Source organism: Pygocentrus nattereri, chromosome 29 (assembly GCF_015220715.1).
Source record: "Pygocentrus nattereri isolate fPygNat1 chromosome 29, fPygNat1.pri, whole genome shotgun sequence".
Lineage (NCBI taxonomy): Eukaryota > Metazoa > Chordata > Actinopteri > Characiformes > Serrasalmidae > Pygocentrus > Pygocentrus nattereri.
Genome location: NC_051239.1, coordinates 15440214 through 15467648, shown reverse-complemented (window position 1 = coordinate 15467648; position 27435 = coordinate 15440214). Strand labels below are relative to the sequence as shown.

General features: G+C 40.3%; 1 protein-coding gene across 1 annotated transcript in view; it reads right to left on the bottom strand.

Annotated features, from left to right (window-relative positions):
• The window catches only part of plxnd1 (plexin D1), a 107791-nt gene that overhangs the window by 78788 nt on the left and 1568 nt on the right, over positions 1–27435 (bottom strand). Inside the window, exons 2-8 of the mRNA XM_017705725.2 lie at positions 27354–27435; positions 20144–20320; positions 13282–13413; positions 10463–10563; positions 4781–4910; positions 1936–2113; positions 426–534 (exon numbers count right to left, since the gene is read on the bottom strand). The exon at positions 27354–27435 is cut by the window's right edge and continues 286 nt beyond it. Of these exons, the coding sequence (XP_017561214.1) occupies positions 426–534; positions 1936–2113; positions 4781–4910; positions 10463–10563; positions 13282–13413; positions 20144–20320; positions 27354–27435 (909 nt within the window). The remainder of the gene's footprint in view (positions 1–425; positions 535–1935; positions 2114–4780; positions 4911–10462; positions 10564–13281; positions 13414–20143; positions 20321–27353) is intronic.

Sequence of the window (27435 nt, the reverse complement as noted above, 5' to 3'; positions counted from 1 at the left end):
AAGAAAGTTATAAAAATGGTATGTAAAAAAGAATTCAGATCTTTTTTATTACATAAAACCAAAGCATCATTATAAGTGGAGATCAATGAAGAATATAGGCCCTTTAAGTGGTTCCAAGAGCAGCCACTTTGCACAGGGCTGCTGCACAAGTGTAAGAGAGACCAGCCGAGAGAGACCGTCAGGGTTGGAACTGAAATGAAGCCACATGTCCGCTCTGCTTTTCTGGCGGCTCTTAGCTTATTATCACCTTGATCAAGTGTGACATATTGCACATCTTTAGACGCCCGTTCACACAAGGGCTCTCCCTCTCTCGCTCTCACACACACGTACGAGAGACATTTTCTTAAACGTATCCACCTCTTAAAATACATTCCATACACTACAGGCTGTACATTAGGGATGAGTGTCTCATGTGTAACACTCACGCAGTCTTCCGGTGAATCTCTCCTGTTCTTTCACAGTCATAGATGATGAAGTTTCCGGAAACCACAGAGGTGCCGTTCACCTTGATGGCCACAGGAACTACAATGTGGTCTAAACAGAAGAAAAAAATGCAACATGCAAGTCAAACCAGTGACTTTAGGATTTGATTCAGGTCCAAGTGCCGATTTTTCTGTTAAATATTAATATTTTAAGCAAATAAATGTATCCAGGTGTCATTTTATTTCAAGCTATGTAGTCCAATGTAGCATTAGAATAAATATAAATAAACATACAACAAAACGTTACAAGAACTTTTAGCTTTTAAAAAGGTTATTGATTTGATGGCTAAAATATTCAGTGAAAAATCTAATTTGCATGATTTTCCACTCAACCCATCATACGCAATCAGCCGAGACATGTTTAGTGTTCAAAATGCTGGGTCTTTAGTGTGGAACTGGAGCTAACAGGCTAATGTTGCTAACAGACACTCAAAGTCAACAATCTCCAAAATCGTTTCCACAATTAAATGCGTACTTCTTTCAACCCGCTCAAACCTCATCAAACTTTCAATTGATGTGGCTTACAAAAGTTGATGTGGTATTAATTCAGGATGAACTGTTAAAAAATGTAAAACCTTCTCTGTGCAGCTAAAAGAAGTGGCAGTGATTTAGGGGCAACCCAAAAAAACCTGTATGTTTACCACATTCTGTTTTCATAACACCTCAACTCTTCTTACAGTAATTAACACTTTAGGTATTATTGTGCCAATGCTATGTACAACATACCAGCCAGCACACCACTGAGCTCCGGTGTCCCGGAGTTTGAAAGCGGAATAGTGCCGGAATGCCGGACGTTATGCAGATGATAATGCAATTTCAATTTTAGCTTAAATGTGTAAATAATAAATAAATAAAAATAAAAATATGTCTATGACTGCATTCGGGATATGCAGGAAATCGTGTAAAATATTTCTTTAATGAAAGACTGATTAGTTGAAGCACGTATTGGACGGTAACTGTAAATGCTGGACTTCCAAAACACTGACACAAACAAAACACAATGTATTTTTTTCTACAAATAAAAGCTTACTGCTGTGTGTATGTATATATATATATATATATATATATATATATATATATACATACACACACACACACACACACACACACACATAGTAACTTGGTTTGTGCAAATAAATGTAAGTTTAAGGACTTTTACTGTAATTACATTTAAACAAATGCTAACTTTTTATCTACATTTTCACTTCAGAAACACCTGCATGCTAAAGTGAACAGTGAGCATGCAACAGTGACTACAGAATAAACCTGTAGACACAATAAACGTATTTCAGTGTTATCATCATGGCATTTAAACACAGTGCAGTGAGGCAACCCAACTTAAAAGAAGACATAGCTCTGTAAAGTTGATCTGAGTTTAATGACTGTGAACTTAATCAGCTTTACTCATGTAAGTCTGGAAGTGAGAACCTAAATGAAAAACTCAGGTGGTCACCTTTGCCGAAAGGAATCTCAGGACGTTTGCTGGCAGGTGGCAAGGGGCAGGTCTGGATTTTGGCAGTGCCGTCGTCCAGGTGTACCGTGGCGACTGTTGCTATGCCAACCCCATAATCGCATTCGAGGTCGAGACCGTCCAAGTCGGGAACGCTTCCGTCAACCAAGATCCCCACGTTCTGAAAAAGAAAGATGAGGAGAGTGAGACGGAATTTTTTTCTAGGTTCTGTTAACATCTGGTATCTTTCATTACTCTGTACACTATGCTCGGTGTATATGGGCACATGTATATATGCTTATTTCATCCTCATTATTTCATAATCTGTAATCAATGAGTCACTGTGATTGGCTGGGTGACAGTGATGATTATGAATGCTCACACAGCTTGGCTGAGTAATCCGATTTTTTAAATAAATGCCAGACAAAGCAGGAGCAACAGGGCCGAATGAGTTTCTCCTGATTGATTTCCTCTTCAGCTTCAATCAGAGCTCAACATTGGAGGGCTGAGAGGTGAAGTCATGGAATAAGCCTGCATCTCTCTTTCTGCCTTAACTCCAATTCTATCTCTCCACCCTCAGCTCTATTGTCACTGAGATGGAGCACTTCCTCACAGTGGCGCCTGCTTCCTGCTTCCCGTTTCCTGTTTGGGCTTAGGCCGGAGCGGAGCCATTTCCTGTGGCCTTGAATGATGGACAGGTGGAAGATCCACCAGAGAGAGGCTGACCCACTTACCCAAAATACATCAGTGAGACCCTATGGACAAGTGTGCCAAACACCTCGGCCTTTGAAGCCATTCAAAAGGCAATCTGGCTTCTGTCTGGAGGCACTGATAGCGATCTGAGGATATGGATCTAAAGATATGGATGGGAAAATATGGCAGTGAGGTGGGTCTGCAGACCCAATGATTGTGATTACTGACATTTTCAGGCACTCTGAAGTTCTCAGAGTCAGATACTTTGGCTTTGTCACTTTGAACTCATTAAATTCTGCCCCACAACAGCTGAAACACAAGCATATCCATATTGGCCACTCCAAAATGGACCAGCATGTGGAACCGGAGCTTTCTGTGAGCTACTGTGTCTTCTGTCACTGTGTAAAAGAGGCTTTATTGTTAGATGCACTGCAGTAGTTTCTGACAGAGTGCACACACACACACACACACACACACACACGCAAAATAGAGAAAGGACTTTTTTATCGATTGTCAGTAATGATAAAATGGGACTGAAGGGTGAAATATATTCCGTTTCATGTGTTGGCTTTGCCAAAGTGGTAGTTTGTGACCCAAACTGAATAAACGTTTGAGCTTTGCTAGGTCTTGTTCTTAATAAATATGGTTATTAATAGGCAGAACCGGCCATATTCATCTTCGGCATAAAGGAGTGTGAGACCAATTTAAGCTAATGTATGAAGCATCCAGCTGCTTGCAGACTGCCTGGATTCTGCTATTCAATATTCAGAGGTGCTTAGAGTCTGATATAAACTCTAGTTTTTTTGAATAAGAGAAGATTCTGTCCCTGTGAAACTAGAGCTATTGGAGCAACGACCAAGCCCAAGTATGTTAATGTGGACATTCCATTCATTTATCACAAAAAACATGTACATCTGTAGGAAAAACAGAGAGCTTGTTTTATTGCATAGTGCATTGCTTGCTCTATAGATCAGTTCTCATCCATCATCTTCTTGGGTGATGTATAGCATGATGCAGATATGTTTTCGGATCTTTCAGCTCCGGTGGGTTGTTTATCATGGTAGAGGCCAATGTGTCGAACTCAGAGAATCAAAAAGGGAGAATACTAATCTCTGTGGAGCCGTGACCCACCAGGAACTGAGTCTGGCAGGTCAATCTTTTTTCTTGCGTATACAAATGTCAAAGCTCATTAGGTTGAATTAAGTGGAATCTAGGGGTACAGCTATAAAACTTGATGTTCTTGTCAAACATGATAAAATGATTCCAAACACAAGGGTCTGAAAAAGCAACAAACACTCAGTTTGGGTCAAAAAGGGTTTAACTAAAGTCTCTTGCTCAGTTATTTAGCCTAACAATTATTATTCATTAACCACTATAAATCTTTAAGTATTACTAAGGATGTAACTCTTTAAATGTGTATTAAAACATCACATTTGAAAAAGTGTTTTTTTTAAATATTTCTCTCGCTTACTATCTTTCATGGAAGCCGCAGTCAATTTTCAAAACTAGGTGTCTGGGTGCGTCTTATCACAGTAAAGTGGGGGGGAGATGCTTATGTAATGCAAGGCCTCAAGCTGAAATGACTTGGCTTTTTATAAAGCAATTATACATTCTAAGGACTTAGACTTTGGGGGTTTATGTTATTTTTATAATTTTTTTATTATTATTATTATTATTATTGCTACTATTTATTTATTCATCTGAGCCTAACCAATGTGTGTAGTATACAAATAGAACTGTAGAATCATTTTCAACTTTTTAACACACAGAATACAAAAGAATCAAATAGATTTTTGATCTGAAAAATATGTGCATCTTTATGCACCTGGCACACATAAGCTGAGCACACATTAATCTTTTAGCACTGACATATAAACATGAGACACATATTCATATTCATATTCATATTGCACTCCTTATTTTTACTGTTTTGAAAAATACTTACATTGTACCATATTGTCTCAAATCAAATCAAATTTGTGTATGATGACACCCCCACAGTAATTACTGTGAAACTCATATGTAAGTTATGCAGTTATGAAAGTGAGCAGTAATGTGGGTCCAGATATGGTCCTTTAAGTTTAAGGGCCAATCATCTGCAGTGTTTTAGTCTCTGAAAGCCGTGTGGATCTGAGGTAGTGTCCATCTGCCGTACCGTAATGTTTGCAGTCCTGCTGAGTTCTGCTGGAGTAAAGGTCATTGAGGGACACTGCTGGGGTCCTTCCCTTATGCTGATCCAAGAGCGGGCCACGCCGCCAGTGGAGCACTCCTCCTGAATGGAGCACCTGCAGAGGCCACACAGGATTATGGGAGACTGAGTTTTATTCATAGACAAAAAGCAAAACACACGCATCAATGGTAGGAAGACATAATACATCATTAGAGAAATAGCTACTTTTCAAGTGTCATGTCAAAATGTGATAGAGAGTTTTGAGCAAACACACACACACACACACACCCACACACACACACACACACACACACACACACACACACACAACAGGAGTGTGTTTGATTCCTCTCACATACGTTCCCATGACGACAGCCCCCTCTGGCACTGAGATCAGAGTGCTGCTAATTCAATTAAAAAGGCTAACAAGACAAGTCTTTATCTATACACGAGCAAGAGAGTGTGTCTGTGTCTGAAGGAGAGTGGGACTATCAGGCATGGAATTCCCTTCCAGACAGAGGCCTTTTATTATGACTTATGTTTCAGTTGTTAATCCAAATATTCCTCGTGCACAGCTCCACTTTACACTGCCCACACACACATGCCCCCACCACACACTCACATACAGAGGGTAGCAAGGACACACTGTCCCTAAACTCCAGCCCTGTTTATGGGAAGTCAAAGCAGATCCTTGTGATTATTCTTCATGATCACTTAACAACAGCCAAATAAACACATGAAAACACTTTTTAGAAAATCTCTCTGTTATGTCAATAATCTGTGGTTGATGTTCACGTAATAGTAGTTTACATAATAGTTGGCAAAACACTGATATTACTGCTAGGTCTATAACAAAAGTGAATAAACCATGACAATGCACAAACAACAGCCTTACGGGGTCAGACATGATCGCATAACAAGAATGTCCGGGGTCATTCATTATACATTTTGGGCTAAATGTGGGTGGGAACATAGACTTACTAGGGTGGGAACAAATTGAGTGTGAAATGGAGCTCATAGTAGGGTGCGCTTGTCAACATGATGCAACAGACAATAAGACATCATTAGCCAGCGAATGTTATACAAGTTTAACATGGCTAAAAAAAGTCTCCCCTTAAAACTTGAATTAGGCATGTAAGTATGCAGAGAACACTTTACATAAATATCACCTCTTGGAAGGCAACAGCTGTGTTAGCTATCACAGGGTAAAGTTAATTAAACGTAAAATAATATGCTAATAGGGCTTAAAACACAGATTCTTGTTCCGTTACTTAAGCCCAATCCTATTTCATCCCTCGCCCCTGCCACTTAGCCTTCCCGCTCCACTTTGTTTGTTGAGATTTTGCGAGGCATAAAGCAGCAGTTACATTCTGGTCCCTTAGGCGTCAGAACTGCTACATTATTTAAGGTGAAAGGGAAAAAAATAGCTAGACAGCTACTAAGACATCAGCATACTGCTAACTGCATACTGCATAGCATGCTTGTTATGAAGAAAAGGATCATAATACATTGAAAAAACATTAAAACTAAGATAATACAATAATTATGGTCATTTTTAACCAAGAGCACTCGTTCGACTTCTTTAGGTACTGTTTATTTTCTGTGCAGTGACCACTGTAATGAAAATCATCATTTAGTTTCAGAACTGTTGAAATATTACTTTGTCAGCCCTCTTTCCAACAGAGCTGTGCAACAGATTCAACAGCACAAGGGAAACAGAGGACATTTATGAACGTGATCTTCTTTATTAAACAAACTACCTCCGTTATTCAAAAGTGATGGGAAATCTTTAAGCCACTGTGAGTTAAATTGGTACATAAGCTAAGCTGGAGCTAACGGTTTAATATTAGACGAGAAGCTGTAGCAAAGCAACAGCAAAGTTAGCAAAGTAAAAATACTTAATATGCTGTTGTCAAAACAAAACCTTGTCTCTTCCATTTTTGGCGCTTTTCAGTTTTTGACATCATTTAAAAATACCTTTTTTTTTTCCTCTTACATTGTGTACAAATTTCATGATCAATGGACCAAAAAAGAAAAGGACCTAAACTGGAAATCTGCCTGGTTCCACTGACTTACATTAAAAGTAAAGTATGTTTCTTCCGTCTCCTATAAAGTTATCATTTTAGAAATCCAAGGTTTTGTTCTGACTGTTATGTCACAGTAGTAACACACTGAATGAATGAGAAGGCACTAAGCTGCCAGTTTATTAGGTACAGCTACCTTGAAGGCCAACTGCAGAGACGTATCTATAGGATCGTGGCACAAACAAATCAACTTTTTTCAGTGTGAACTTCTTTCATTACACTGGACCTCAAAATATTATGCGATACAAGAACTTGGAGGTGTGGGTTTTAGAGGAGTGTGTCTTTGATTTCACCACAAACTAGCAGCGAAAGTTTAATTAGTCATCTCCAGACGTGAATTCTCATCTGGCCCCACAAGACACAAACATTAATGTAGTTTTATGGCTACTCTGCTCCAAAATATCCAAAAGCATGTTTAGTCTGTACTGCTGTCATTATTTAAACAACCAAATAACATTTCACTGGTTCTCATGAGAAATTCTTGTCTTCAAAATGCTGTTTTCACTTGCAGCTAAGGCCTGAATTACTCTCCAACATATATCAGTGAAAACCCTCCATGAACAGAGTAATACAAGACAGTGTGTGTACATGTGAATGAATGTCTGAACTTTGAAAAGAGCACAGAGAAGAGCCAGAGCAAAGAGGTCAGGCTGACCGCCAGAAATAGAATGAGTCTACCATCGTTGAAAAATCCCCTCCACACACACACACACACACACACACACACACACACACACACACACACACACACACACACACAAAGCAAAACACTTCAGAGTTCAGAGTTAGAATTTTATAGCTGCAAATAAAAGAACAACAACTTCATGAAAGAAAGTAAATGTTATTCATAAAAGACATCTTGAAGCCCAAACAAAAACAGTTCAACACTCTTTTTAGTGAAAACAAGTTCATGCTCATACCTAGTCAGAGCTCTCCTTATATTAAAGCTCTAAATCTCCATGACAGACATACTTTAACCTACAAGTCTGGATCTCTCGCTTTCAGTTTTATCCCTTAGAAATGACAAATACAACTAGCAACAACTTGCATGGCACAATTTATAGAAGCAAAACTAAAGTAATAACTCTTGACTTCTAAGGCTTAAGGCTTCACTCTTAAAAAGTGGTTCTTCAAAGGTTCTTTAGTACAGGTGGTAGTCATATATAGAACCAGGAACCCTTAAAAACCATCTGACTACATACATTCTCTGCATGGCCAAACATAGGTATGGACTGAAAATGTGCTGTAGGGTTCTTTAAAGAACCTATTAAAACATCTACTTATGTTTTACTAACTTCTATAGCACCAAAAAAGGGTTCCACTATTGTTACAAGCCTTTGAATGTTTTTTGGTACCATACACAACACTTTTTTGCTGAGAGTGTATAGGTCCCCATAAGAGTGACTTTCATCTAGGAGACTGGAGCTCTACTGCTTATAGTGTATAAGCTGTAAAGAGCTACATCACGTCAGCCCTCACTTGTTTCCATACTTTCACAATACATTTTCTAACATTTGTTCACAGCACATTCGCAAATAAAACAGTGTTTTTCTGTGTTTAAGTCCACTGTACAAGCTTATGGGGCCTCATTATAATCACATCAATATAGCTAATCTATTAATACAAATGCCTACCAACTACTGTAATCTGAGGGAAATGTTTCTGAATATTAAAAACAACACACAAATGTTTACCTCACATTTATCTGACCGATGTTTGCTACTGCTACCATAACCACTGACACCACAGTGGGTAAAGGTTAATTAACCCAGGTCCCAGCACTAGGTATAAATGTTAAGACGGCAGAGTTGAAGGTAGAGATGCTCTTGTTGCTTAATTGGAGTATTTTTCTAGTACTACTTGCTAACTGGGGCCATAAATAGCCTACAGGACCTGGCACAGCCCAGTTCTCAGGAGAAAGCTAATCATATTGGCTTTGAAATAAAGTGGATTTCCATGCACAAGTGATGTGATGATACAGTCTCTTGGAAATTTGTGATGCTCTAGAGATAGAAAAAAGTAATGAGGGTATAATGGCTCAGCGTGTTTGCCCACGACGAGCTTACATTTTATATTTAATGTTTCCATTTGCATTGGAGAACTTTTTTAATGGTCAGTAATCTGGGGAGACTGGCCTATAAATGGGATGGCCTAGGCCCCACCAGCTCCCCCTGTAACTATACCCCTGGTATCTACGGGTTTAAAGTCTGTCTGTAATGAGCTGTGTGATGGTGAATAGAGTGCACTGAAATGACTTGTGGAATTATTTACCACATAATCAGATTAAAACTGCCTCTGTCACACACTGGGGCAACTGAGATGAAGCTGATACATGATGCCAAACGCATTGACCTTGCATGACTCGCATAATGTGCGCACACACATGCGCAGAAGTGCCATATTACATGATCTCACTTGACATGCCTTCAACATCTTCAAAGCATAGTGCACACACACACACATGTTCATGCACCAATCTTTCCATAGCTGCATTGTCCAAAATGCCTTTCAAAGACACCCTAACAATTACACACACACACACACACACACACTCACAGGGTCATGGCATCAGCTAAAAAGATTCCCAGTGCTGTCTGACATTTCCCCCTGAAAGAGCTAGTGTGATGACAACATCAACAAGCCTTTGTGGACTAGTTGAGAAAGGAGGATGAACAGGAATGGGGAAGACAAATAGAAGGAGGGAACGCTTTCAGCAAGCAGAGCAGACAAACACAACTTCAGCATTTCTTGAGCGTCTCAGACATCGCGCTTTCCTCTCCATTCCTCGCATTCATGCTAGGCTTCAACAAAAGATAAAGATTACAATACACAATCTGACTCAGAACAATCTGCATTCATTTGCCTTTTCCAAATCCACACCCCTACAGTAAGACTCTGACTTGGCAGTGTTCTTTCACTCTGTTCCAAAATCAGTTCCCCAGTTAGGAAAACGATTTGAATTTACACACTAAAAACAGACCATCTACAAGTCATGGAGTGAATTTACTTGATTTAAAAGTGTGTGCATCGTTTCCACATGAATAAATTGTATTACATCAGCATGGCTTTGTCTCCTCTTACTTGTGGCAGTAACTGTGTAGATGTAATACAGGTAATTCATATGGAAATGATGTACACATTTGAATCAAGTTCAGTGGAACACATTTTTCAGTGTAGATGAATGTTAAGTGCTAGCTTCTGTCTTGATTGCTGAATAATGCATGCGGAATGATTAATGCCAGTAGCTTCAAAACTTTACAGCCTAAAAATGGAAAGATGTAATTGGTCCAATCCAGTGAAAAGAATTCAGCAAACCTGGCAAGAGTCGCAAAACAGGGGCCAAAAAAGCCTACAAGTTTCACTTGCACAAACTTAAACCGCAATAACATCAGAAAATATCTCTGAAACCTCTTTTGCTTATATAACTACATTTTTGCTTATCTGCACTAAAAATCCACCTACTGCTATTCAGTTACCCCCTCCGTTTACAGGAATAGCACTGCAAGATAAGCACACATAAATAGAGCTTAAAATCATATTTCTTTGCTTAACTCAGTGACACACCAATGTACATATATCTTACCTGCTCTCCAGTGTGCACCATCCACAGTAGGCATCACTGGCACTGAGACAGTCACTGCATGATGTGTACTGGTCACACACAGCCACCTGGACCCTGAAGATCTGCACAGAAACGCAAAATGAAACAATGTCAATTAACTCGTACTGATGAATACTAATACCATCATTAGTCATAGACACATTGTTGTTGTCATATCAAAATATTACCATAATTTTTTTTCTATTCTAAAAAGCTCACTGTAGGTCACATTGTGTGAACATTTCTTAAAGAACGGACCAGTACAAACGGTCAAAAATGACATGAAACAGTCTTGCAGCCTTAAAACGTTTACCTAATGAGCGACATAAGCAGGGAACATACTACCTAAATAAGTAGAAAGTAAAGCATAAGAATGGTAGAAAACAAAATCGATGCTGATACCACAGCCAGCTGGGATCCAAATAAACTTTAATGATATAAATAAAATTGAACTTTTAGTTAAATGAGTTACCCTGCATCATGTGACAGATCCCTGGATTAAGAATGCTGAGAAAGTTAACTATACCTTAAACTGTAACTTATGGGAACCTCAAACAAACATCCAATCATCAACAACACACAATTATTCATTTACATCATTTAGACAGCATGTGGTCATCATTGCTCTTAGTTCTCTGATATTAGAATACATTAGTTAGTGAGACGAGGAGACCCCCCCAAAAATTCCTGATCAAGGCCCCCAAAAGGCTAGAGCCAGCCCTGCTTGCTTCATGAACACGTTAAGAAGGTTTTTCCTTCTCCTACAAAGCTACTATTTTGGAAATGTGAGGTTTTGTTACAGCAACCATGACATCGTAAGAGACACTGACACACACTGAATGTAGGCACACGCACACACATACAGCATATGTTTAAACAGTTTGCCAGGTCAAACACTAGTCTTGTGCTTTGGGCTCACACGTTGGTCTTTCACATGATTGCACATTCACCTTCAATTTCACACCCCACAATAAACTCCTTGCTCTTCCCTCCTCAGATCTGACACGCCTAACAACCTCTTTTCACACTTTGCACCCACCACGAAAGCACTATTAAAAAGGTGTGTATGTATGAGAGAGAGCAAGAAAGAGATAGAGACAGACAGAGAGATAGAGACAGAGAGAGAGAGAGAAAGAGAAAGAGAGAATAAGCAGGCCCAATGAAATGCTGATCGAAACCATCCGATTCTGCAGTCTCTCTTAAATAATATCTCAGCATGAAAATGAGGTTAAACCACAATTTGACTTTTGAAAATCTAAGTAAGATCGGCTAATTGACAATGTAATCATATTTTGGGTCATAATTGATCAAGGTAATTGAATCTGATGCAGTTATTGATAAAAGTAATCTGATATCTTTGCTATGTAATGTGCATTGCGGATTCACCGGCGTATCTGCCGTGGATAGTTACATGCATGTGAATATGAATTACTTTCTCCCTGGTCTAATCACATTTATACTCCTCTCCCTTTTGCACAGACGCTGCTTTGATTTCGTTGGATATGTTTGCTGCAGCTGAAACATGCAATTAAAAGCAGAACTACTTTAAAGATCATAACTAGAAACTATGTTCTAGTTAATAGTGAGCAGTTGAAGAGATTGAGATGATGCTGAGTGCATTAATGACGATAGGCTGAAATGCAGTGAGTACATATTGAGCCAAGATGTATGAATTATATGATGAGGGATTTTATATATAACTACACATACATATGCCCAAAATATATGTGTAATATATTTACACACTGGCACTGTCATATACAAACTTCCCCTTTTCTGGCAGCTGCCCTTTACATTTACCTGACATTTACCACAGATGACTCAATAGCTGTATGGTGGGCTGTTACTCTTTTATTCTATTTATATCTATGTGCCATTATATTCACAATGTATTGCATATAAAAACTGTAAGGTAAGTACTACAAATCTTAGTCGCCGAAGCACATTGTATAAACCATATAACTTGGTAATAAATATGTTTTCACTTGTAAAATCACCACATATCCGTAAAATAGATGCAAATTAAATCCAACTATAATAGGAATGAACTCAGATTTCTTATGGACCCCTCCATCTGTTGCACGGATTTCTTAAATCCCACCACCAGCACACTTCATTTTACATACTGAAGCACTGATCAGCCAAACCAGATATTGGCTGATACCACAAGTAATATTGGGTTTCTCTCTGAGAAGAAGTTTGGAAATATGTAAAATTATACTCATTGTATTAATATTATTTGTATTTTATTATATTATATTTATTATATATTATTTAACAATATTAGCATTTACAGAGCAAATTAATATTTATCACCTAATTAAGTAGCTTTTATATTTTTGCATTTTTCAAATTCGGCCCGAGAAATTATTTACATTTTCCATTCTTACTAGCCCGTTTCACCCCGAGTTACCCTACAGACCCCAGCATGCACTGCAACACGGTGTGCATTCTGATACACAGCAATCTATGGAGCAGTGATTACACAAAAAGAAGAGGTGCCTGGTGTCTAGTTCAAGCAAATAGGCAGCTTACCTGTTATAGGCAATACCTAAAACAATTTATTTTTCTTTAGAATTATTTTTGAATAAGTATTCAATGCCTATTCTGCTGTTGCAGTTTGGCATATTTTGAATAAACAATGGCTGTTTGTGTGGTGGCAAAAATATAAATGGAGATAAACACAGTTGGCCCAAGGATTTGCTGAGGTTATTTAATACGGCCCTTTTAGTGGTTGAGTTTCACACCCTTGATTTATGTAGTACGATAAAGCTGCTCATGCGGACGGGCAAAATACTCACATGGTGGGTAGTCATGAGGTACAAGTAGTTTCGGTCGTTGGGGTCGAAGGTCATAACGTGATGCACTGATTCACCAGCAGCGAGCCGCAGTGACCACTGATTGGCCACTGAGAAATTCCCCAGCAGGGATAGCTAGACGTGGCAGAAAAAAGAAAACACTTTCATTAACGCATGATCCATGACCATAAGTTACGACGCCACATCAAGATCAGTCGAGAGCAACTTTAAATGTAATAGGATGGAAAAACAACCAGAAAAGGATGTTATTAATATCACTGTCATATTACCAATTACTTGTATGAACAGGTGATTAGGAAAACACAGTGGCATTTAACACATTACTAAGACGGCTGCTAAGATCTGACACTCTAAAACGGCATTAGATGTACAACGATCCAGCAGTGTAAAGGTGCTAATTACTGCCCTGGGACTGAAGTGAACTGTTGGTTGTCAACTTAAGCTTTTGACAGCCAGAATCTGTGAAAACTACAGGAATAGCTTTGCGAAAGCTGTGTGTGTATATATATATATGCAGCTGTCATTTCAAAACCACGTAAAATATACATCATCATTTGAGCACAGCAGATGTCCTTCACATTGCGTGAAATGAATAAACCAATGAAAAAGACTTGGAATACATTCACTTCCTTTAAAATTAAAGAGCATTGTCCCTTCTTCTGTAACACTATCATTTCGAAGACACGTGTTTTGTAACAAGAAATAACAGTAGCAAGAAATATACTGTAGCATCCTGCTACTGATTCATGCTGCCATAGAGGCTTTGGAGGAGTGGCCATGCAGAAGGACATGCGAAGAGGTCCATGGGTGGCGCTGTCCTCCCTGTAAAAAGCGGTCTTAATGTTGTTAATGTTGCTGTTTATTCGTTTAAAGATGTGTTGCGTGTTATTTGTGGTTTATTGCGTCTGGGCAGTGTGAGTGTTTTACATCTGGGGTTGGTCACCATGGGGTGGAAGCCTTTGGCTAATGGTGACCTCCACCATTGCTCAGTCCTATTTTGTGTAAATGCCTTTCTGACTGGGTTTCAGTAAAAGAGCACTACTGACAGCACCATCGTGGCCTGGCCCGTGTCTCCTTTGTGTCATAGCTGCGATACATATGTATGAGGAAAAACCTCAACTGACCATCGTGGTCAATAAAAAAATGCAAATTATACACAGAAAGATCCTTAATGCCAGAACATATGGACATTCAGTCTTTTTAGCAGGTAGCACTGAGCTAACAAATGTTTATTTGTTTGTTAACAGATGATGAGTCAATCATTTACATCTCTGTTTTAAACACAACACACAATTGGTTAAGTCACAGTTAAGTGCCTGGTTACTCTGACAGATCACAGCACACCATGGTGGGGTTTCTTTAATTAACCACAGGCCTGCTCTTTTCAGTAATATGTGGTGAAAGGATGAAGCCATTAGCTAGCTAGATCCTACAGGCTACAGAAGTACTGGAAGATAGTAGTTCTAAATTTACAGTTGACAATAAAAATCAGGCCATTCTGTCTTATTTTCATAGCATAAGTGAACATCGTTCACATTTTGGGAGGTCTAAGACTACTTTAAGCCCCCTCACAACTACACTCCTGATGTAAGAGGGCTGAGCTCCAGTTTCATAGTGTGCATGATGTAGCGCCACTGGGGAATAAAGGGAATGGATTCTGATTGCTTCTATGGACAACAAATGGACAGACGGAGATACTGTCCAGATGGCCCAGGTAGTGCGCTGAAGTAACAGCAGTGGAGGAGCTGAAAGATCAGCAAAGCCATATAACACACAAACACACACCCACAAAAACACACTCTCCAACACCTGCTCAGCTACGGGGTCAGTGTGTCTCGCTACCAGCACATCAAAGAACTCTTTCTTTCAAAGTCACTCAGCTGCAACAGGCTGAGCATGCATGTGTGCGAGAGAGAGAGATTCTCTAATCAAAGGCCCTTTTTTTAGGTTTTAACAGGAGCAACAGCGGGACGTAGGAGAAAGACAAACACAGAAAGGACAAACAGAGACAGAGAGAGAGAGAGAGAGAGAGAGAGAGAGAGAGGTGAAAAGAGGAAAACAGAAAAAAGAACAGTGATGTGCATAAACAGCTCTGGTGAAGACTGAGTCTGTGTCCTGTTCCATACATCTGCTCGCAAGTGCAATTTAAGGCATGGAAGGATGAATGGATGGATTCATAGATGGAGGGATGAATGAATGGATGTATGGACTACTGGAAAGTTAAAGACAGACAGCTTTCATGGATGGAGATGACTGGATTAGACAGATAGATGTGAGTAAGCAACAGAGTAAGAGAGAGAGAGAGAGAGAGAGAGAGAGAGAGAGAGAGAGAGAGAGAGAGAAACTGAAGAGAGTGAGAGGGAGAGAGTGAGTGAAAGAGAGCGTGGGAGGAGAGAGAATGGGAGAGAGTGAGAGGGAGAGAGTGAGTGATGGAGAGAGATATGGGGGAGAGAGAGAAGGAACAGAAAGAGTGAAAGAAGGAACAGACAGAGAAGGAGAGAGCGATGAGGAGCGAGTGGGTGATAGAGATAGAGAGAGATATAGAGAGAGAGTGAAAAACAGAGAAAGAGATGGTAAGAGAGAGATGGTAAGAGAGTGATAGACAGATAGAGTGGGAGAAAGTGAGAGAGAGTATGTAGTTGTATGATCAGGTCTGGAGAGTGGTGTGTACGCAGTGGTTGAGCAGTAACTCAATCTGACTGCACTAACACATCCCCAACTCACCATCCATAATGACATTACATACACCACTACAACCATTAGAGCAGCCACACAACTGTCTGCAGGGCACATACACACACGTGCTGGGCCATACACACGCTGTGTATGAAGCATGCGATGTATGAGTGAAGCTAAATGTACAACAAACACAAAGAACAAATGAAACAGGAAAAAGATGATCTGCAATGTCCATTTGCTGATATTGCACACAGGACCACATAAGCACATTACTGTATGAAATCATTCATGTCAACAGTAGGTGTATTGTTGCTTGTATACCATATTAACATTAACACAATAAATACAAATAAACATTAATACAGTAAAACATTATACAGTACTGCAGTAATACAGTAAGACTTATGTTTAAAAGAACAGAACATAGAAGAGCACAGGTTTGGTTCCAGGCTGCTCAATGTGTCCAGCCACTGCATGGATTTAACCTCATGGAATACTGATTTGCCAGCCAGGTATTGGATGGTAACTTCAGAAAACATCAGGCTGCTAGAGAAGGGGATCGGAAACAGTTCACCCTTTTCATTGCATATATAAAATGCATTTGCCGACTGTTTTGGAGATTGATCATTAGACCTAGATATTTTCTCTTTAGTAACGCTGATGAAATCATTTCGATGGAAACACAAAACCAAACTTCTTTCTGAACAAGGAAGTCAGTCAAGATTTACAAATGTATTTTCATTACATGTGACTGCTATTCTTTATTGTCCTATTCTTTACTGTCTGCAGTACTGTATCTCATCAGTCCTCGTGTGAATTGCTTTTTTTTGATAGCAGGGGATTTTCACTCATCTCCTTTTGCCTTTCATTGCTCGCTAGCAGCTCAACACAGACTCACAGCATTTTACACATAGAGAGCCAACAGTGTCCTACTTAATCTGATAATAGAGTTTCAGGAAAAATGTCATATATATATATATATATATATATATATATATATATATATATATATATATATATATAAATAATATATTAATTTAAAATATTGAAGATATTCTGCTGGCGGAATGTCCTCTAGCGGGCTTACAGAGAGAGGCTGCACACACAATGACATAAATAAAATCACTTACAGTATTAATGTTATTTGTATTTACTCTATTTTTTATGCTTTTATGAGTTAATAAATTCTTACGGCCCAATTAAACAGATTTTTAGATGCAATTCTTCTGAGTACTGCATCTGTCCTAAAAACGTACACACACACAAACACACACACACCTAAACTCAAGGCTCTGCTCAGCACATGTAATTGAAGCAAGCAATTACTCCACCAGCACACAACTTCACATCCTGGCATGGAAACAAAAAGGCTTTTTTTGGACTAAAACAAGACACCCTGCAGCCAAACAGGTCCCATCTCTCTCTCTCTCAATGTGTCTCTCACTCTCTCTGTCTGTCTGTCTCTCCCGAGACAGACAAGCCTCTTCCAAACAATAGAATAACACAATAACCTCACTCACACAGGCCTCTCCCACTTTTAATAGAATTTTTCCGATGCCGCTGAGCGACCCTCCGTGGCTTTTTCCGACTTTGAAGCTCCCACTCAGAGGTGATTCCATACGGGAATGAGACACAGCGCTGGAATTTCGCCTAATTAAGGAATTTTTTTCCCCCTCTCTGAAGGCAGGGTGCCTGCAGATGGCTTTAAGACTGGAGTTCTGCTGAGTTTTGTTTTGGCAGGAATGTAAAGGTAAGTGTGTGTGTGTATGTGCGATAGAGAGAGAGAGAGAGAGAGAGAGAGAGAGAGAGAGAGACCCATAAAGAACACAGAGGTCAAAAAGTCATTAAATAACATTTGCACAAATTCTATGCACTAATGTCCTCTAAAGAAGCATTATGTTTCCTTCATTGCAGCCCACCTGGCCCGTGCTTTGTCTTGTAATAAGCCTGAACTGAGCATGGCACACAGGGAGTCTGTTAAAGTGCCCCCTATGAGAACAAGATAGACACAACAAAAACCCTCACAGACAAGAAAGAAGAAAACCAGACCAACAAAACTTTGTTTCATAGACCTCAAAAAATGCTTAAGGCCCTAAATGCACATATTATCTCTCTCACAGTCACAGACAGAGTCTGCAACGGCCTCTTAAACACACAGTTACTAATGCAAAGCAGGACATTTGCTCTCAACCAGAGTCAGTCAGCTTCCTCTGCACTGTACAGTATCATACCACTAATTTCACTCATCAGCAATTACCAAACACTTTAATGTGTTTAGGACAAGAAAGAATAAATCCGGGGTCAGAGGTTTCAGAGTAGGAAACCCCTGCTCTAAATCTCGCCCTATACAAGCCTTCAAAGTTGATGTAGGCCAGGGGTTTTCAGTCTAGGCTTTGGGAACCATAGCCAGTCCACAGTGAAAAATACTAAAAATGTTTGTATGCATTAAGCATCCAGTAAAATCCGAAAACAAGATCAAAATATGATAAAATATGATAATGATAATAAAAACATGGCACTGATCAAACCTGTCTGAGAACTGTCTAGACGTGATCCTAATATTGTAAAGGAGCACGCTTGATTGACATCCCCCTGTCCAACACTCTCAGCCTGCTACACCACTGAACTGAACAAAAAAGCGGGAGCGAGCAGAGATTAGACTCTAGACATGGAGGTGTTGCTGTAGACCACCCTGCTGTGTCCATGGCTCGCTTAAACATTACCCAGATTTTATAAGGCAAAGTCTTAAAGAAGGTAAGAGTCTTGTTTACAGCTGGATTTGCACCCACAGAATAACGGCATGGCTGAACGGATGGACAGACGAATAGACAAACCGTCAGACAGACGTGCTGGTTTGTGAGCTCAGTTGTGTGAACTAGGGTAGCTTTCAGTTGGACGTTAGCTTTTGGTCACTTAAGTTTCTCCACCATCAACAAGGAGAGACTGTAGGGGGACATATCTTCGTTAAAGCTGTGTGGGCAGGACAAGCCACATCAACCTTGTGAGTGGTGAGGGTACTGCTCATGCCAGTTATTTATACACCGCCATTGTCAGAACAAAACCTTGTATCTCTGTACTTTTAATGTACGTCAATGGAACCAGAACTGGCAAAATGACAAGTCATTTTGGTTCATTTATTTTAGTCCATGCCAAAAATGGAGATACGAGCTTCTGTCCCAACAACTGCGATATAAATATATTTTTATATTAAGATTATATTCATAGAGGATACTTTGCACATGTATAGTGCGTCCTCACAAAACTACAATTACCCTTAAGAAAAAACAGATATAGGCCCTCTGAGGTTTAATAAAGGCTCAAGGACAGTAAATAAGTCGAACGCAAGCCACTGAAGACACCACATATTGAGATGGGAAGTCCACAACAGCTAAAACCCCAGAAAGGACCTTAGTAACAATTAGCAAACAAAGGGGAAGATTTTTTTCAAAGTGAAAATAACATTCTAGCAAAGGCTGATTACAATAATAACAGTTCATTTGGGGAAAGAAGTAGAGTGGAAACGTGGAAATGTCCCGAATCAGTGTTATTATGTTAAACTCATGTCCATTTGTACAGATGTGATCATTCACACATGCAGTTTTCAGGCTGCTAATTGGCGGTCATACGCTTTCATTCCATTAGCTACATTTTCCTTGAGCTCCAGCGCAAAACTAAAGAAGAAAACTCTCGAAAGCAAACATATCTTGGCTGACTCATTACGGTTGGGGTGATGGGATAGTTAATGTTTTAAAATCTCAGGCTAATTACAAACTAAGGATTATTATTCAGTAACTACAGAGGCTTCGGGCCAAACTGGCTGAGCTATGCTCAGGGTATAGGAGTGTGTAATATTTAAAGGGTTTGATTAGATATTTGGCAGAACTATTGCTCTCTATGGCCTTTTATTATCTAGTTGACATGTTTGCAGGTGAAACAGAATAAAGTGCTCTCACTAATTGACTGGATTGAAAACCCCTTATCAATTACATGCTTAACTGCTTAAACTGACTTATTACTCGGTTCATAATCCCAAGGCTTATTATCCGGTAAATGCTAGTAACTATTCAGTGAGTACTATAATCTGTAGTTCTGTAGTGAAGAACCGAAATGTGGATCCACCAACAGGTCTACAGTGTTTAAGGAGTTAATAGTATGTCTGTCTTACCTTGCGCAGCCACCCATTGCTGGTTCCCAGGAACACTACGGTGTGGTTATGAACATCTTCCACAGCAACAGAGCTGAGGCCGGGCGCCTCGTACAGAGGAGTAGCTCTGAGAGGCTTCTGGAGGGCGAGTGGGTGCTGCAGGTGGGCCGCCCCGCAGTTCAGCTGCTCCGGCTGGAGCTGAGAAAGTAAACAAACACTCGTCAGTAGGGGTGTAAATCTCTCGCCACACAACCATTCATTTTGACTGCATTTTGTTAGGAAATGATTCAGTGTATCGTGAAGTTTCGCCATGCGAATCGCTTCAGTTATTAACAACGAATACACAGATGTGTATTACTTGTATTACTTATTTTTAACATTTATTTCCATTATTTAGCAAACCAATATTTCATTTTTCAAATAATGAGCATAAACTGTGTTGAACATTAGTGCATCATGATGCACTGATGCATTTTTTAAATCCCTACTTCTTTTGCAAGAATGTCTCAGGCTCTGTCACTTACGCTAGGCTGATTAGACTATTGTTTTAATCAGTCGGACTGTAAGGTAGAGCCGACCTTTCTGCTCGTTTTTCCAGATAGCTGAGCATGTTCTGCACGCAGCATATAATTTAGGATCACAGATAAAACGATCCATTACAAGTAGTCTGCTAAAAGTAGGAATATTTATTCCATCTCGCATGAGTGGAGTGCTTAGTGGGGGAACTTCATGGCTGGTTTGAGAGAGAGAGAGAGGGAGAGAGAGAGAGAGAGAGAGAGAGAGAGACTCAGTGGGTAAGGCTTTCCCACGAGTTTCTTAAAGCACTTATCTAAAGCCTGAAGGACTCTCAGATACGCTACATGCACAAAAAAATTCAAATGAAAATTCCTCTGGTCACACACTTCACTTGAAGTATAAAAACCTGCAGCCTGAGTCACGAGCAGTGACTGTTCACACGCAAGTGGAGGGAGACAGGGAGGAGGACGTGGGGGTGTGTTTATTTATGGAGAGATAGTAAGACGAAATTCTTGTAACTGCTGTACTGTTTGATGATGATGAAGATGAGATTATCAGTTGAGTGAAAGGGCCTGTGACATACAGGTACCCAGCGCGTGTGTGTGTGTGTTTGTGTGTTCATATACAGCACTGTGCAAAACAGACCACCATTCACTTAGTCAACGTCCAGTCAACAGCCACTGCAGGTCATTAGAAGTACAAGACATCTGCAGGGATATTTTTCCACATCTACAAAGTTCAGTCTTAGAATTTGGTTGCGTTTTCTGTTTCTTCTGGACTCTGAAGTGGACAGACCATTGTTCTGAGAACACCAGCATCTTCTTTGTTTAGTTTACATATGTTTGTCTTCGTTGTCTATCCATGTCCTGTTCACAGCAACAGCTTCTTTACAGCTACACATCCATTTACAGGATGTGAATGGTCTTTTTACAATGGAAGGATGGACATGAACACCTGTAGATTTTGATCTGAAGCATCTTAAAGATGAAAGCTTTAAGTTCTGTTTATCTGATGGGGACAGTTTTGGTGGTGTAGTAGGTCTGACAGCTGTTAGGATTTAATAAAAGAAGAGCTGGCTCTGACATTTGCACAGTAATGTACATATAGTCATTACATTTTAAAAACAACAACTGACCTTTACACTGCGTGACTATCATAATAAGTGGACCATGGCTCAAAACTACCTAGAATTTAAAAATTCTTTTATTAAGGTACATTAAAAGCTAACAAAGTCTGGTCCTCTCCTGTATAGTAAATATTTTAGAAATACATATGACACGTATATGGGATATACAGTACTGTGCAAAAACGGCTATGAGAACGGCTTAAAGCGACTTATCCTGCTAGTAAGTGTGTTTTGGCAGTAAAAACAATGTAAGATTAGAACACAAATAAACATAAATGTATTAAAAACGCATTAAAACTTTCTTTGTTTAAAAAAGTGATATCTATCTTGGTTAGAAGAGCACAGATCTGCTTACTGCCTTCTCTGTGCCCTCCAGTCAGTGCATGGATTTGCAGCACACCTGAATTTAATGAAGGACTGAATAGCTGACGCTGGTATCGAACCTGTAAGCCCTTGAGAAGCCCTGAGAAGAAGCTTAGGAAATGGTCAAGCTAACACACTCACACACGGTGTACTATTCATTTGTTTACTTGCATTTATTCAAATGTTAGTGTACTAATAAAGGCTTACTGCCCAGATAAACACCTCTTTCTTTCTTTTGAACACTGAATGTTTGATCCCGGGTCCTGAAACGACATAAAAACAAACCTAAACGTGTGTAATGAATGTCCAGCCCTCACAGGCTGGTCACTGTGTTCCTGCAATCTCAAATCATGAGCATTTAGGAGGAAGACCTTCTGGAGAATGTGAGGCAATAGCATCGGACTGTGTCTGTAAGACTTTAAGAACTAAGCATGAATTAAAAAAAAGACCCTCGCCAAACACACGCCAGGCCACCATGTGTTTCTGATAATAGCATTTCAGCTTCATACTGTAAGAACATATGGCATCGTTTGGAGACCATCTGTTCATCAGTGATTTTAAAATCGCCACAAACTTTAAATTGAGTGCAATTTTTATCAGCTTATTTGAGCCCCTCTCTTACACACCAAGAACTGCCAGCTTCAAATAACTAAGGGTACTGAAAAAAAAAGTGATGCATTAAATGTAATTGACTTAAATGTTTACATCATTTCCACATGAATAAAATATATTACATCAACACTTTTTTCCTCCTTTAGTTTATTTACTCTTGGCAATAATTGTGTTGATGCAATATATTTTATTCATGCTGTACACATTTAAATCAAGTACATTCAATGCATAACATTTTTTAGTGATATGCCATACGCAGTCTCTGAAAAGTATCAGAATAAAAACATGGAGGCTAACAAATAGTGGTGATTTGTTAAAGAAAATGAAAAGAACCATCACAACGTCTTTCAAGCAGGTTTAGCAGATGATGAACCAGAGTCCGTCGTCCCTACTGCCCAAAAACATGTTTTCATCGCGCCTGAGCTTACTCACTATGCCATGCGCCCTTGATTCTGAATACACACTTGATTACATTATCCACAAACTCCCACGAGGGCTTTTTTTCCTCCCAAATGATAGCGCTGCACAAGGGTTTCTCAAAGGGGATTTTGAAGTGACCATGAAGTTTCCAACTAGGCCTGACTACCTTCTCTTCCTCTTACCACTGTGTGTCTACTGGACAATTACAGTCATTTTAATAAAGAACTTCCCATTTTCATGTCTAAACAGACAAAGACTGCAGAAATTAAAAGGCTAGCAGGCCTCTTCAGCCCACTGTGATGATATTTATACTTTTCAAATGGTTTCAGATAAGCTGTACTTATGTATATCTGTGTGGAAATGATAACACTGTTAGGCCCAAACCCTTTTTTTACACCTACCCCTTGTTTTTCGAGTGTCACCCTAACCCCTTGGACCTGATTTCTAAGGGGAGTGGTTGAAATCTTCCTGTACGAAATGGAACAACTAGCGCTGCTCTGTAGACGACCCTGCCAGTCTGCAGCGATAGGAGAGGAGGGTGAAGATCTTTAGGGCTTTAGTTACATTTAGGGAATCACTGCTGTCAGAACAAAACCTCGTACCTCCATTTTTCTCATTTTTCAGTTTTTATTCTAATTTGAAAATGCCTGTTAACCTTTTCAATGTGTGTAAATTTCATGATGAATGGACCAAAAGAAACGGCCCAAAATGACTTGGAACGATGTCTGGTTCCTTTGACTTACATTAAAAGTAATGTGGGTTTTTTCCTTCACCATTTTGGAGATACAAGGTTTTGTTTTCTGACAACAGCAAAATGCCTTCAAAGAAGGGGCATGAGACAATGATTTATTATCACCCACCCCTAATTCTTCAGGGATATGAAGCTGAAGTCAGCTATCCGCCAGCTTCTTGTTCAAATTTCTACGTTCCACTTTAAACGGAGCAGCAGCTCTGACACCTGAGGTGCCAGAATGTAACCATTTAAAGTGGAAACCGGAAATTTAGCTAGCTAGCTACACAGACCTTGGCGTACTGCTAGCGACTTTTTATGCTTATTACGAAGAAAATTACCATAATGCTTTGAAACTAATATTAACTAAGATAATACAATGGTTATCATCATTTTTAACGGAGAAAATAACTTTCTCAATACACTCAAAAATCGGGACACCCTACCCCTACGGCTGAATGCACATAACGGAGGGGCAAGGGCTAAGTGGTAGGGGCAAAGGGAGAAATGGGATCAGGCCTTGAGTTTTCATATTTAGCTCCTAATTCTATATTTGGGGATGTTTTCCGTACTGGTGCTGCAGCACCTTGACTGCTTTGCTGTTGCCCACACCCCTCACTTTCAAGTTCCGCATTTTATTTTAAACCAGTTAAACCGAAGTTCCATAGAAAACTCAGTACTTGTTGTGCTTTTTGACCCACTACTTTTCTTAACTCCTACTCAAGTTATTTTTTTAGTACTTTCAGAGGTTATTTCATTGAAGTAGTGGTTTTAGGCTTCTCTGCCCACCTCTCCCTTTAACTGAGGCCTTATATAACCTGAAATCCAACATTAGGAGAGAAGTACAGAACTCTTGTTTTTTCACTCATGCAGACTTTTAGAGGCTGCAGAGCTTTCAGTTTGTGAGTGCTGTATGGATCAGGGTCGTGCACGAGGATGCAACATCAGCCTCCTCACACTCTTCCCCATAACCTTTCAGCGCTTTGGCAGACCCCTAGTGCAGAAACTGTGCTTGTGCAGGGCACGTCCGACGCAGCCTCACTCGGCTGCTTTACTTAACCCGTCATTGCCAAGAGCAACATGTTCAAGTGAATCCAATTTTAAGTGAGTCCAAAAACAAACACCGCGCTCTGAACGCAAACATCTGCTGCGGCATTTATGCAATTATTAAGAGACGAAAGTGCTTTCCAAACCAAACGCTACCAAGGAGCCACAAGTCATGAGAATATAAACTACTGTTCTGTCATAATTACAGTTTACGCTAAGCGGGGATATAAAGGCATTATAGGCCCGTGTGTAATACATGACACTTTAAGAAACTCGTCTGTTCAACTTTCAGGAGACACTAGTGGATTCTTTCTAAATGAGAAAAGCAATAAGCTCTAAACTTATTACATTATCAAGTATTTTTGTGGGAAATTATGTAAAATAATGGACTGATCCCCTCTGTGCCTCTGTTACAGAATAATAAGCGCAGAGTCTGAATACCCAACATAGTGTCCATTAAAACCTCCTGCACTGCCCCTGAATACCCAACATAGTGTCCATTAAAACCTCCTGCACTGCCCCTGAATACCCAACATAGTGTCCATTAAAACCTCCTGCACTGCCCCTGAATACCCAACATAGTGTCCATTAAAACCTCCTGCACTGCCCCTGAATACCCAACATAGTGTCCATTAAAACCTCCTGCACTGCCCCTGAATACCCAACATAGTGTCCATTAAAACCTCCTGCACTGCCCCTGAATACCCAACATAGTGTCCATTAAAACCTCCTGCACTGCCCCTGAATACCCAACATAGTGTCCATTAAAACCTCCTGCACTGCCCCTGAATACCCAACATAGTGTCCATTAAAACCTCCTGCACTGCCCCTGAATACCCAACATAGTGTCCATTAAAACCTCCTGCACTGCCCCTGAATACCCAACATAGTGTCCATTAAAACCTCCTGCACTGCCCCTGAATACCCAACATAGTGTCCATTAAAACCTCCTGCACTGCCCCTGAATACCCAACATAGTGTCCATTAAAACCTCCTGCACTGCCCCTGAATACCCAACATAGTGTCCATTAAAACCTCCTGCACTGCCCCTGAATACCCAACATAGTGTCCACTAAAACCTAATGCACTGCCCCAGAACACCAAACACACCGTCCATTAAAACTGCTGCACTGCCCCAGATTACCTAACAGTGACCTGTAAAACCTGTGCCAGGTTAGGAGGCTACTGTACCATAACATCAAATTGTCCCATCTCACACTGCCCCATGATCCCTAACACAGTGTCCCAGAATACCTAACCCAGTGTTCTTTAAAAACTCCTGCAGTGCACCTGAATACCCAACACAGTGTCCAGTAAGACCTACTCCACTGCTCCAGAATACCCAACACAGTGTCCATTAAAACCTACTGCACTGCTCCAGAATACCCAACACAGTGTCCATTAAAACCTACTGCACTGCTCCAGAATACCCAACACAGTGTCCAGTAAGACCTACTCCACTGCTCCAGAATACCCAACACAGTGTCCATTAAAACCTACTGCACTGCTCCAGAATACCCAACACAGTGTCCAGTAAAACCTACTGCACTGCTCCAGAATACCCAACACAGTGTCCATTAAAACCTACTGCACTGCTCCAGAATACCCAACACAGTGTCCATTAAAACCTACTGCACTGCTCCAGAATACCCAACACAGTGTCCAGTAAAACCTACTGCACTGCTCCAGAATACCCAACACAGTGTCCATTAAAACCTCCTGCAGTGCACCTGAATACCCAACACAGTGTCCAGTAAGACCTACTCCACTGCTCCAGAATACCCAACACAGTGTCCATTAAAACCTACTGCACTGCTCCAGAATACCCAACACAGTGTCCAGTAAAACCTACTGCACTGCTCCAGAATACCCAACACAGTGTCCATTAAAACCTACTGCACTGCTCCAGAATACCCAACACAGTGTCCAGTAAAACCTACTGCACTGCTCCAGAATACCCAACACAGTGTCCAGTAAAACCTACTGCACTGCTCCAGAATACCCAACACAGTGTCCAGTAAAACCTACTGCACTGCTCCAGAATACCCAACACAGTGTCCAGTAAAACCTACTGCACTGCTCCAGAATACCCAACACAGTGTCCAGTAAAACCTACTGCACTGCTCCAGAATACCCAACACAGTGTCCAGTAAAACCTGTGCCAGGCTGCAAGATTACTATGCCATAATGCCAAGGTTCCCGCGGTACCTCTGTCCATACACTGTCCATTTAGCCTTTAAACTCTAGACTACTCAGCTCCAGCTCAGGACCCAGTAACGGCTGTGAGTGATTCAGCCAGCTGTGTGAAACTAATAACAGTAAGAAAGGAAAGACAGTCCTGCAGGTTCCTGTCCCGTAATACTGAAAACACTGCGCACACCACACGTACAACGACCCCACAAACAGTTTCCACTCACATGGCGGACTCCTTTCGCCTCGCACTCGGCCCCGGAGCCCTGGATGACGCTGTCCAGCACGCGCACGTCTCCGTTCGGCCCG